General features: G+C 45.5%; 2 protein-coding genes across 3 annotated transcripts in view; one reads left to right on the forward strand and one right to left on the reverse strand.

The window, feature by feature from the left end:
- Nucleotides 1-3,259, reverse strand: part of gata1a (GATA binding protein 1a) — a 4,157-nt gene extending 898 nt beyond the window's left edge. Inside the window, exons 1-4 of the mRNA XM_015960012.3 lie at nucleotides 3,132-3,259; nucleotides 916-1,135; nucleotides 346-834; nucleotides 75-220 (exon numbers count right to left, since the gene is read on the reverse strand). Of these exons, the coding sequence (XP_015815498.3) occupies nucleotides 75-220; nucleotides 346-834; nucleotides 916-1,126 (846 nt within the window). The 5' untranslated portion in view covers nucleotides 1,127-1,135; nucleotides 3,132-3,259. The remainder of the gene's footprint in view (nucleotides 1-74; nucleotides 221-345; nucleotides 835-915; nucleotides 1,136-3,131) is intronic.
- A 3,774-nt stretch (nucleotides 3,260-7,033) lies between these two features.
- On the forward strand, nucleotides 7,034-10,695 carry si:dkey-13a21.4 (ras-related protein rab7). Of its 2 annotated transcripts, none has more exons than XM_054747949.2 (5): nucleotides 7,034-7,163; nucleotides 7,465-7,591; nucleotides 8,245-8,463; nucleotides 10,184-10,328; nucleotides 10,405-10,695. In XM_054747949.2, the coding sequence occupies exons 1-5, from the start codon at nucleotides 7,108-7,110 to the stop codon at nucleotides 10,485-10,487; spliced, it is 630 nt and encodes a 209-aa protein (XP_054603924.2). In that variant the 5' UTR covers nucleotides 7,034-7,107; the 3' UTR covers nucleotides 10,488-10,695. The 2 variants fall into 2 exon arrangements, with proteins under 2 accessions (XP_054603924.2, XP_015815497.3); XM_015960011.3 differs by having other exon boundaries at nucleotides 10,184-10,309.
- The last annotated feature ends 1,192 nt before the right edge of the window (nucleotides 10,696-11,887 follow it).

Below are 11,887 nucleotides of genomic sequence, written 5' to 3' on the forward strand. Positions count from 1 at the left end.
GGAACTTAAGCCTTATCCTGCAACCAGCCACTAGGGGGTGTAGGAGTAGCAGTTGTTTCAACCATCGCTCTCACCAGTCTCTTCTTGGGTCGGATTAGTGGTCTGTTCTGGCCGTTCATCTTGTGGTACAGTCCACAGGCGTTGCACAGGTAATGTCCGGTACCGTCCCGGCGCCAAAGAGGAGTGGCTGTGGCGCCGCAGTTTACACACTCTCTGGCCTCTGTTAAAACATGGAAATAATGTTTGTAGGTTTCATCGTAAAAATCTCTAGATTTTCTGTAAGAACTGCAGGACCGAAGAACTTTAGAGAACACATAAGCTTCTGCTCGAGGCTACGACCCTCACCTGGAGTGGTGGGTCTCATCTTGCTGCGGAGCTTGGGGGAGTATGAGGGGCTGATCCACGCTCCAGAGCTGGAGTAGAGGGCAGGGGAGCCGTAGTCCTGGGGCCCGCTCATGTACGAGCTGTAGGGGCTCAGCATGTGTGGATGTGACGACTGAGTGTACATGCCTCCAGCTGCAGGGGTCAGGTTCAGAAAGCTGCTGCTGGCCCCCGACCCACTCAGCGGGCTCAGCCGCTCTTCTTTCAGGACCTCCTGCAGCTGGGGACTCTCCCTGCCCTCTGCACCCGGAGACGAGTAACTGTCTCTGGGGGTGGCGAAAGCGGAGCAGGCCCCGGGGGAGTAGTGGGAGGTGGGTGTGTGTGAGTGCAGCGGGGCCTTGCCGCTCCAGCTGGTTGCTGCTGGGTTGTAGGGTGAACTCAGGGGGTGGCTGGGGGCCCCGTCCAGCAGCTGGAAGTTGCTGAGGAGACCCGGTGAGGTGAACACCTGTCGGACTTTAGAAAGGAAGTAAGTAGAGATTAGAGAGCGGGGTGTTAACGAGGAACACCAAGGTGACGGTTGGTGTCTGAGCTCACCAGAGCTATGTCTGTAGGTGGATGACGGCCGGCTGTGGGTTGGGTTGGGGAAGAAACTGGGTAGGGCTGTGAAGTCTGAGTCCGGACCGGAGAAGAAGGCCTCATTCTCCTCTGGATGCAACAGACCAGGATCAGTGGAGAAGGCAGCCAAAGGGTCGGAACCAAGCAGAGAGGGAGAGACCCAGTGGGACTGGTCTGATGAGTCCTCCATGTTGGCTCTCTGAACACATAAAAGCACATTCCCGTTATCCCTGATCCCGTCTTTCACACATCCAATTCAGTTCCCTCTGCTCTTCTCCTCAGAGTAAGTAAGTAAGTAAAAGTGTATTTATATAGCGCCTTTCACAGATATAAATCACAAAGCGCTGTACAACATGATAAAGATCAGGGCAAATACCTCTAACCAATAAAAACATCAGAAAAACAATAGCAGTGATAAACGTAGGAAATAAAATCATGAGTATAAACAAAGTGAAGGTGTGAACCCGAACAAAGCCATCATTCTAAAACATTTAGGGAGGGAACGCCTGGATGAAAAGGTGAGTTTTTAGATGATTTTTAAAGACCTCTACAGTGTTAGAGAGACGGAGATTTGAAGGTAGACTGTTCCAAAGTCTGGGTGCAATAGTCTGAAAGGCCCTGTCCCCTTTGGTTTTCAGTCTGGTTCGAGGAACAGCCAGGAGGTTTTCAGATGTGGATCTAAGGTTCCGAGAGGTGCATGGTGTGTGGGGATAAAAGCTCAGATAGGTAGCTTGGAGCCTGGTTGTTAAGAGCTCTATAGGTCAGGACTAAAACTTTAAACTGTATTCTATGTTCTACCGGGAGCCAGTGGAGGGACTGTAAAACTGGAGTGATGTGAGCTCGTCTGCTGGATTTGGTTAGGAGTCTGGCTGCTGCATTTTGGATGGCTTGAAGGCGTGAGAAGGAGGTTTTGCTGAGACCAGTAAAAAGAGCGTTACAGTAGTCTAAGCGTGATGACACAAAGGCATGGATGATTTTTTCCAGATCTGCAGTAGAAACCAGTTTACAGACTTTTGAAATGTTTCTCAGTTGAAAGAAACAAGAGCGGGAGATGGTTTTGACGTGTGAGTCTAAACTTAAAGCTGGATCAAAATTAACTCCCAGGTTTCTAATGTTGGCCTTGGCTGACGGGCAAAAAGAGGCAATTTCTTGCTCGATTTTTGGCTGAAGTTCCGGGGGTGCAGCGATCAGGGTCTCTGTCTTGAGAGAGCGATGGACTCAGGCGAGCCGGAGGCTCTGACTCAAGCCTCGTCCCTCAGATCATCACCACGACAACAACAACTTGACGTTATCAGATACGACATCTCTTGACAGCAGGTCCTTTCAAACTTCCTTTGCTAGGATCCTCATTTGACTGTGGCAGAAAGTAAAAACAAAAAATAACCAGCGTGACCCAACGCTAGGTAGAAGACAGTGGGTGAGCTGAATACATGCCCCCCGGGGCGCCCTGCACGAGGGAATCCACAGCAACACAGATGAAAGGAACTCAACCAAGTTTTTAACAGGTTAGAAGCTCAAACACTAAATCTTCAGATCAGTTTTGGTGGTTTAAAAGGTTTCCAGTCAGGATTTCTGTCAGAGGCGAGAGAAGTCCTCGCTTCTCTGCCTCCGTAGCTTCACAGGAACAAGAAGAGGAAAGAGAGGTGGCTGATAGCGTCTGATAAAGTCAGAGAAAATCTGATAGATGACGTGTTATAATCCTAAATACAGCTGGACGCCGTTCTCATCTGATTAATAGAAACCTGACCAGAAACAGGACGAGTGCGGACGAGGCGTGAGACGACACGCTCGTGGAAGGCCGGGGGCCAAAGAGGAAGCAGAAACAGAAATATTAGCTAATCGTCTTTTGATTAGAGTAAATCCTCACATTCACTTGGATCAGGCTGATATTTGTTTGTTTCAAAGAATATTACGAAGGAAATTTGATTAAAAAAAGTTCAATAAATAAAACTAGATCTATTCAACAGCTTCTTCTTTATTTACTTTTGCTACACGTTGGTCGATTAAATTAAACGAGAACAAAGTGATTATTAAAATAACAAAGCCTCCAGTTTGAGGTACAAAGAGAAGAGCTGTTGAGGTGGAAAAACAGAAAGTGTTCCACCCAAATGCAAACTTCTCATCTCTAAAAGCCACAGCTGGTCCGGCCACCGGCTCTGATGGACAACAGAAGATCGTCACCATGGGTCACCTACCTGATCCAGGGGAGCGTTGGCTCTGGGGGTCTAACAGGCAGCTGACTGGAGGCCAGCGACTGACTACCAGCAAGGAGGCTGATGGCCACTAGAGCAACTTCTTCAACCAGCAGCAAAGTTTAGGGCTGGGAGATGGTCTGTGGGAGGGGTTGGAGACAACTTCATGAAAGACACACCTCTTTGGTCCACAGAGAGGAGAAACAACCTTACAGGATGGCAGACGCTACTGTAGTCCATGATGTCCACAAACGACGTCCCATCAGAGGTTTGTGGTGTGGACCTGTGAGGCGGTTTGGAGTCTTGCTCCTGCGCTCCTCCTTCACGGCCCCGTCTGCTGCTTGCGTCGGGTTGATAACATGCTGGACTTCCACAGAGGATGCAGCAGTTATAAAAGCACCAAACCACCCACTACTGTCCAGACATTTCAGCTAGATGGACTCAAATTTATGCTTCAAGTTTAAATGTTGTGCATTTTAATTTAAAAGGAGTGAACCTCGCTGCAGCTGCGTGTTTCTGACGTGCACACAGCTCCCGATGAGACTGAGCCCACACGGAAAGGAGTTTGAAACACTGGAACAAAGCAGAGGTAAAATGCAAAGACACAATTTCTTTGTGGTCCGGCGAAGCTTGGAGTGGAACACAGTAATGCAAATTGGGAAAGGAGCAGCAATCATGGAGGAGAGATATGGCCTGGCGGCGCACAAACCCTTCGCTGTCCCAGTCATTTGGTAGTCAAAACAGCTCCCCAAGTTTCCTCTCTCTTTGTTCTTTTACAGTTTTCAGGGAAATCAGGGGAGGAAACAACTGTCGTGAAGAATTGGAGCATTATTTTATTTAACGCCAAGCGCTTTTCTGCCATTTAAGAAACCACAGCAGTTAATGTGGAATTATCTCTCGGGTGACGGCGGTGGACCAGATAAACAGCATCAGTTAGGTCTGATGCAAATCAACATGTAGGTCATGGCAGCTGTGGCCATTGTAGCTTTACTCCTCACTGTGGATCCGGCTGCGACGGAGGAAGAACATCCAAAGACATCAGTCTCAACAGCAGCAACCTTCACCGGGTGGGTCAATGAGACGAACATCAGGAGACACGTTTCCTCTTCATCGGGCCTGCTACAGGCTGGACGGGATCCAGGCGTGGGTCAGAGTTCGACGGTACATTTGAGCTGAATCAAATGAATCGAACAAAATAAGTCAGGATGGTTTGATTCCTCTAATAAACAGCCTGGAGCTTCGGGGCCATTTTTACTGAAGCTCTAAGAAAGTCTTCATTGGGTGAACACTTTTGGAGTCAATCCAATTCAAGATGGCCACCACAGCTACAAAAGCACACAACCTAAAATTCAACAAATACTTTGATTTGATTTATTTTCACAATGAAGAAACAAAACGTGACGTACGTGTTAACAGATCCCCTCGGGGGACCATCCAGCAGAAAGCTCCAGATAAACATCAACATTTATGCTAGTAGCTGAGAGACGTTCATTGCAGAGTGCTAAGCTTTGTTTTCACAATACTCCGAAAAATTCTGGCACGAAAGGCAGTTAAACGAATTCCTGAGAGGAAAACCGGAACTTTATTTCTTTGTTTTGTTTTGTTTTACGATCCTGCACAAGAAGCAGCTGCAGATTAAGATGAGAACGAAGGGAAAGGAGATTGTAAAATATAGATTACAGGTGAGGGGAGGTGAACGGCCCAGTGGATGATGGGTTTGAGCGGGGGGCAGCAGTAGATCAGGAGGTAGAGTGTGTGTCCAGCAATCAGAGGGTTGTGGGATCGGTCCCAGCTCCTGACAGAGAACCCTGCTGTTGTGTCCTTGGGCAAGGCACCCAACCCACTCTGCCTGCTGGTGGCAGCCAGAGGGGCTAGCAGCACCCATACTCAGCAGCCCTACCAGTGAGCCCCAGGGCAGCTGTAGCTGCATTGTAGCTCATCACCAGCGTGTGGAAGTGCGTGAATGGCTGCACTACAGTGTAAAGCGCTTTAGAGTGCTGTTACTCTGAAAGGTGCTGAGCAAATGCAGGTTATTTCTCATTTAACTGGACTGAGCTGTAATGTTGAATGGAGAGGCCCACTGAGCTCACCAGCTGGTGTTTCTGAGCACGCTCAGAAGGAGACAGGCCTTTGTGGCGTTGTGGACAGCTGGGCAAGGATGTGGCGCTGTGCGGACGGCCTGCTCTGCCCTGATAAGTTCTTATCAAGATGGAAGAAGGAGGCCAGGAATTAAAGGCTGTTACACACACACACACACACACACACAGCAGGAGGCTCAGGCCCACAGGAGCCTGCAGAGACGCTCTGCTGCATCTTCACACTTGTATCTTTAGCTGACTTTACGGTGTGAAGCTGGGCAGTTGGGAGGAGGTTGCTGGGCCGGTTGGAGCTGGCTGACGGACGACGTTGTGTGTCATCGGTGGACTTTGAAAGCAGCCTTCAAATTCCCATGAAACAGCCTTCTGTGAAGGCGAGGTCTTATCTCTGCAGTGCAGAGCTGCAGCAGTAGAGCTATACCCAGGAGAGCGCTCCCTCTCTCTAATTCACACACACACACACACACACACACACACACACACACACACACACACACACACACACACACACACACACACACACACACACACACACACACACACACACACACACACACACACACACACACACACACACACACACACACAGAGATCTGTAATAAAGTCACACACGATAACTGTGATGTCAAAGGTCACGCCCTCACTACAACATACACTCCTGTCAGAGTGAAACTGGCGCTGCTGGTGTCTCCTTTTTCTGTTTGTAACTTCACTGATCTGTTGCTCAGCATTTTCCATGCATCTTAGATAATGTTGGAGAAGTTGTATCATTAATGAGATAAAAATGTCTTTTTATCTTTCCTTGAAACTGCGGGTTTATTTCATGGTGGAAACACGTTAAATAGAAGCATTTTGTTTGTAAACACAGATAATAGACCCTTCTTCGTGTGTCTGAATCTGCTGGTTAAGTGTATTCTGATAATGTTTTGGATCGTTTAAGAAAAACATCGTAATAACTTTTTTATCTGCGTTGGTTATGTATTTAAATGGTACGTGTCGTGTGTGATTAATCTCTCTCTTTTTAAGTAGCCTCATACTTTTAGAGCTTTTATTAATAATAGGTTTCATATATTTTGCAGATTTTTACCTTCTAGTAAATGTTGTAAAATAAATGTAAATGTTACCTTCAGCTAAGAGAGAAAATAAACTGCCTCCATCAGAAAGCAGCACACGGAGACAGAAGGTGGGAGTGCTGCCCCCTAGTGGCCAAATGACATGACCGCCACGTTTTTTGCAGTGAAAAACTAAAAAAATTAATTCCTGCCAATAAAACTTTACACTAAATATGTTGTCTCATTACCTTTTACATTACATTTGAAATATTGTGAAAAGGCTCAATATTCTGGGCTTAAAGTGTCACATTAATCAGCTGATGAACCCAGAACACCTGCAAAGGGTTCCTGAGCATTTGGATCAGGGGTCCTCAACTAGAGTTGTTCAAGGGCCGGAGTTGGCCTCAAATGCAACAAAATCTTGAGCATCTGTGCTTATATATATATATATATATAAGATATATGTGATGTAGCTGTCCACTGTAGTGATCATTATGCATGAAGAGACAATTAATGTTTGTGTCATTCTCCGTCTGTAGTGGTTGTTGCGGGGTTAAAAATGATGCATCTGAGTGATGCTTTCACAAGCGTAGGTCACAATTGGACAGCAATGCTGCAGGTAATAATAAACAAACATTACAGGAATCCTTTGGAGAGTAGGAAAAATGCAGAGAAACCAGATAAATGAATGCTGTTTGAATTCCACTTCAAATAGTTTCAAGCTGCAGCTGTTACGGGGTAAAAATCACTGTCCTTCTGATTTCCAATGAACACTTGAAGGCATCGTCCTCTAAGGCTGGTGTGGACCTAATCTGATCACAGTCTGAGAAGATGAGTGAAGGAAAGACTCCCATCTCCCTAAAGATGATCCTCATAGGGAATTCTGGGTAAACACGTTCACTCTCATCTCTCTTCAAAGACTTTGGCTTGTTGTTGTTGTTGGTGTTGGTGTTTGGTGAACAGCTGTTTCACTTTCACTTACCGCATGAAAGCTGATCGACCTTAACTTCTGCAGAATTAAAACATTAAACTTCATTTTAGAGAAGGCAGGATGTTTTAACATGTTTTCTCTTTTTCTCTGTGTGTGTGTGTGTGTGTGTGTGTGTGTGTGTGTGTGTGTGTGTGTGTGTGTGTGTGTGTGTGTGTGTGTGTGTGTGTGTGTGTGTGTGTGTGTGTGTGTGTACACAGGGTGGGAAAATCCTCTGTCATGAACAGATATGTGAACCATCGATTCACCAGCATGTACCGAGCCACCATTGGGACCGATTTTCTCTCTACAACACTGGAAATAGACGGAGAGATGGTCACTCTGCAGGTAACACACCTGTCCACCTGACAGAAACACTTCAATCCAATTCAAGTCAATTTTATTTATATGGCGCCAAATCACGACAAGATTCGTCTCAAGGCACTTCACATAATAAACATTCCAATTCAGGTCAGTTCATTAAGCCAGTCAGAAATAATGTGTCCTATAAAAGGAACCCAGCAAACTGCATCAAGTCACTGACTAGTGTCAGTGACTATACAGCAATCCTCATACTAAGCAAGCATGCAGCGACAGTGGAGAGGAAAACTCCCTTTTAACAGGAAGAAACCTCCAGAGGATCCTGGCTCAGTATAAGCAGCCATCCTCCACGACTCACTGGGGATCGAGAAGACACACACACACACACACACACACACACACACACACACACACACACACACACACACACACACACACACACACACACACACACACACACGCACACGCACACGCACACACACACACAATAATGTGTCTACAGTTCTATTGTGATGTCTTAGTAAATATTCTATTTGGTGAGATAAACATCCAGCAAGCACACTCATGGTGTGTGTGTGTGTGTGTGTGTGTGCGCGCGCGCGTGCGTGCGTGTGTGCGTGTGTGTGTGTGTGCGTGCGTGCATGTGTGTGTGTGTGTGTGTGTGCGTGTGTGTGTGTGAGATATGGGACACAGCAGGCACAGAGAGGTTCCAGTCTCTCGGAACGCCGCTGTACAGGGGAAGCCACTGCTGCATGTTGGTGTTTGACGTCACATCTGCTGCCAGTTTTGGAGCCCTGGACATGTGGAGGAAGGAGTTCCTGGTCCAGGGAGAACCTCAGGATCCATCTAACTTCCCTTTTCTCGTCCTGGGCAACAAAACCGACCTGAGCAACAGAGAGGTCAGCCAGGGTCACACAGCACAGATGTCACAGTTTCATCTAACTGAGGCTTCCACTTTTAAATTCAGGTGATCCTGGTTTGTTTTGGGGGCCCAGCAGAAGCACCTGAATTAGAATCTGGATCTTGTTTTTTATGGTTCTGTAACTTTTATATATCTATTAATAGCTGTCATGTCGAGTAGGGGCTTGGACCCAGAATGCAGAAACCCAGAACGAAACAAGAGAGAGAGAGAGAGAGAGAGAGAGAGAGAGAGAGAGAGAGAGAGAGAGAGAGAGAGAGAGAGAGAGAGAGAGAGAGAGAGAGAGATGAAGTCAAATATGAATGTTCCTTCAGCGAGGCGGGTCGCAGCAAAATCCAGAGGAACCACGAGAATCAAACTCAGAAAGGCTGAGGAGGCAAAAACCACGCTGACAAGCAACAGCGGACCAACAAACACAGAAGACAAGACCGGGGCTTAAATCCACAGGGCTGGGTGATTGAGGGGATTGGGCCCAGGTGGGACTGATAAACTGAGAGGAGAAGCAGAACCAAGCAGGGGATGAACCCAGACCTAAAACCTGTAAAACAAAAGTTACTGAACCTAAATAAACCTAAACACTATAGAAACAAGGACACAGGGGACACTAAAGACAATCAAACTAATGACCTAAAGTGTTAAAGAACAAATACACTGAAAGGCTGGGGGGCAATAACACCTAAATGACACAAGGAGGGGAACCATGAAGGGACGCAGGAGACGAGCACACGGAACGCGGCGACAGCACGTTCTAATGAAAATGCACTTCAACAAAAGCATCATTCAGAAAATGTATCTGCAGCTGCAAACTTCTGGAAGTTTAAAAAAAACATTTACAATACTTTTTTTAATTAAGATAAAATAAGAAAATCTGGTATCACTTTACAATAAGGGTCCCTTTATTAACATTACTTAGTACCTTATTAAGCATTAATAAACTATATACTAAAGTATAAATAACTGCTTAACTGTGTTGCATTATTAAGCAGACACGTCCAGGACCGTTCCTTAAGGACACTTAGTATTTAAAAATAATGTTATTTGTAATAAAGAGAACCCTTGATTATTAATGCTTAATAATGCACTAACATACGTTACTAAAGGGACCCTTATTGTAAAGTGTTACCAAAAAATATGATTTAGTGTGATTCAAAAGAACATAGACAAAGAATAAAAAAAACATTAACAGTAATTATCTGCCATGACAATAAATGTACACTCATTTAATAAAAGTGTACATCTGTGTACAAATGCAGGTTATAGATCCTTCTGATGGTTTCCATTCTGTTTAGCTTTGATAGATAGATATGTGCTTGTTAGTGTAATTATAAGCAATCTGAATATAATTAACTTGTTTCTGTAATAAAATGGAAGATCGGGAAAGGCCAACACCTGAAAGTTGAGCATTTTAATGATTTTACACCCAAACTAACACAATCAAGCAGATTTAGGCTCAGCTGCAGGTAGATGGTCCTCCCGTAAGACAGGCCTGCAGTGGGACGGTTGCACACAATCACGTCTCTGTTGGCATCAAACACTCAGTCTAGATCTTCAAATGTAAAACAGAAGCAGAAATTTCTTTCCTGAAGAAACGGCAGATGGGACGTAAACTGCAAGTCAGATAACAACGCAGCAGAATTCTGCAGCTTCCTGTTCGTTCTCCTTTTCCCTTTCAACTCTGGAGCTGGTCGTTTCCGTCGCAGGTGTCTCACGGGAAGGCCCTGCAGTGGTGTGAGCAGACTGGAGCCGAGTACTTCGAAGGAAGCGCCAAACAGGATGTGGACCTGGAGAAGCTGTTCCTGAGAGGCGCCGAGCGTGGACTGCAGCAGGTAACGGAGCCGGCTCGAGGTCAGGAAAGGAAGGGACGACATTTCTGTTTAACATGTTTATTTTTTGATGATAAAAGATACATTACTCCCTACAGTACAAAAAACACACATTGGAAAATACAGGACATTTCCAGATAACCTGCAAACAGCCGAGAGAAACTCCTCGCAACACCTGTGAGTGCTGAGGGGGGCACTCGTCCCAGTGTGGGGGGGCTCAGAGACCTCGGCACTGCTGATGATGACCTATCTAACAAGGGTGCAAAAATAGTGACCCAGCAAAGGTACTGTGGAGGGAAAGGACACAACTGTATACCACATGGAGAAGAACAAACTCATTAAATGTTTTTTTTCCTTTTTCTTGTTTTTTTTTCTTGAGAAGCTTCAGCTTATGGTCTAACTTAAGGCATCACTACGAAAATACACCGCTTTTGCATGCATGTCTAGTTTTGCTCGACACACCGACACGCACAAACTCATGAATGCATATGAAGAGAACGTTTGTTTCTAGAAAGAAATCGAGAAGTCCCAAACTGAACCCGAGGCTCAGGAGGCGGCCTTGGCTCTGCCCGCTCGTGTCATCGTCCCAGTCGGCCCTTACTAACAGTTCTACTCGTGTCCAGTCAGAACCCCCCACCTTCACAGGTCTGGACCGGAACCGGCCTAGCTCTCCTACAGAGAAGCAAATCAGAACCATCAGGGAGACTAAATATATTCATATATATATATATTTGAATCTTTTATAAGTAAAGACATGAAAGGCAATCCAGAGATGACCGACATGTAAAAAGTTTGTTACAGGTAATTATATAAAAGGCCCAGATGTTTTTTTCTTTTGGTGTTGTTTTATTCTTGCTCTATGAACCAACTAATTTACAGGTGAGTACACTCCGGCTGCGAGTTTCCTTCCCAGACATCAAACAGGTCACAGTTAGCTTAGCGCTCCAGCTGTAGTCTGACACACGGAGCCGCGGGAGGAAAAACAAAATAAATGGATTCACATACATCAATAGAGTGAGGGACAGTAAGCCTACTAATATAATTTGTCGTTCTAAAAATGAAAGATTCGCGAGCATACAAAGCGTCTGATTGGGGGTAGAGGAGGAAAAGGATCCAAGATCAGATGGTGACTTTCCTCCTGACCAGAAAATTCTGTTTGGCAAATGAAGCAACACATCAACTTAAAGTAAACAAAGTTAAAAAAACAATAAACCTCTCCTCTCCCTGGGTCCACTGCGACGTTCCCTTCAGTCCTATAACCTCTGCGGTTCTACTTGGAACAAATACACGTCTTCTTTGCCTTCTGAACAAGAACATACAACCGACTCTTAAAAATATAGTGGCAACCTCGACACAGCCACCCCTCCTGCCACCAACACGAACTACGTGGATGAACAACAGTTAAAAAAACAACGTCTTCTTTTAAAATGCAAACATACAGATACACACAGGAGCGGAAAAAAAAAAAGCTTTAAAATACAAAAATAAACTACACAAAAGATTTCTGCGTCGTTGCTAATTTTTTGGGAAAGGTTTTGGAATTTTTTTTTTGTTGCCGTTTAAATGTGATGCAAGTCTCTG

Source organism: Nothobranchius furzeri, chromosome 3 (assembly GCF_043380555.1).
Source record: "Nothobranchius furzeri strain GRZ-AD chromosome 3, NfurGRZ-RIMD1, whole genome shotgun sequence".
NCBI classification, from domain to species: Eukaryota; Metazoa; Chordata; class Actinopteri; order Cyprinodontiformes; family Nothobranchiidae; genus Nothobranchius; species Nothobranchius furzeri.

What these genes read in the sequence shown, in the direction of transcription:
- si:dkey-13a21.4 (XM_054747949.2), top strand. Translation starts at nt 7,108, where the DNA reads ATGAGTGAAGGAAAGACTCCCATCTCCCTAAAGATGATCCTCATAGGG. An exon ending in GAGAGATGGTCACTCTGCAG is followed by an intron (nt 7,592 to 8,244) that starts GTAACACACCTG and finishes TGTGTGTGTGAG; the next exon opens with ATATGGGACACAGCAGGCAC. An exon ending in GGTAACGGAGCCGGCTCGAG is followed by an intron (nt 10,329 to 10,404) that starts GTCAGGAAAGGA and finishes TACTCCCTACAG; the next exon opens with TACAAAAAACACACATTGGA.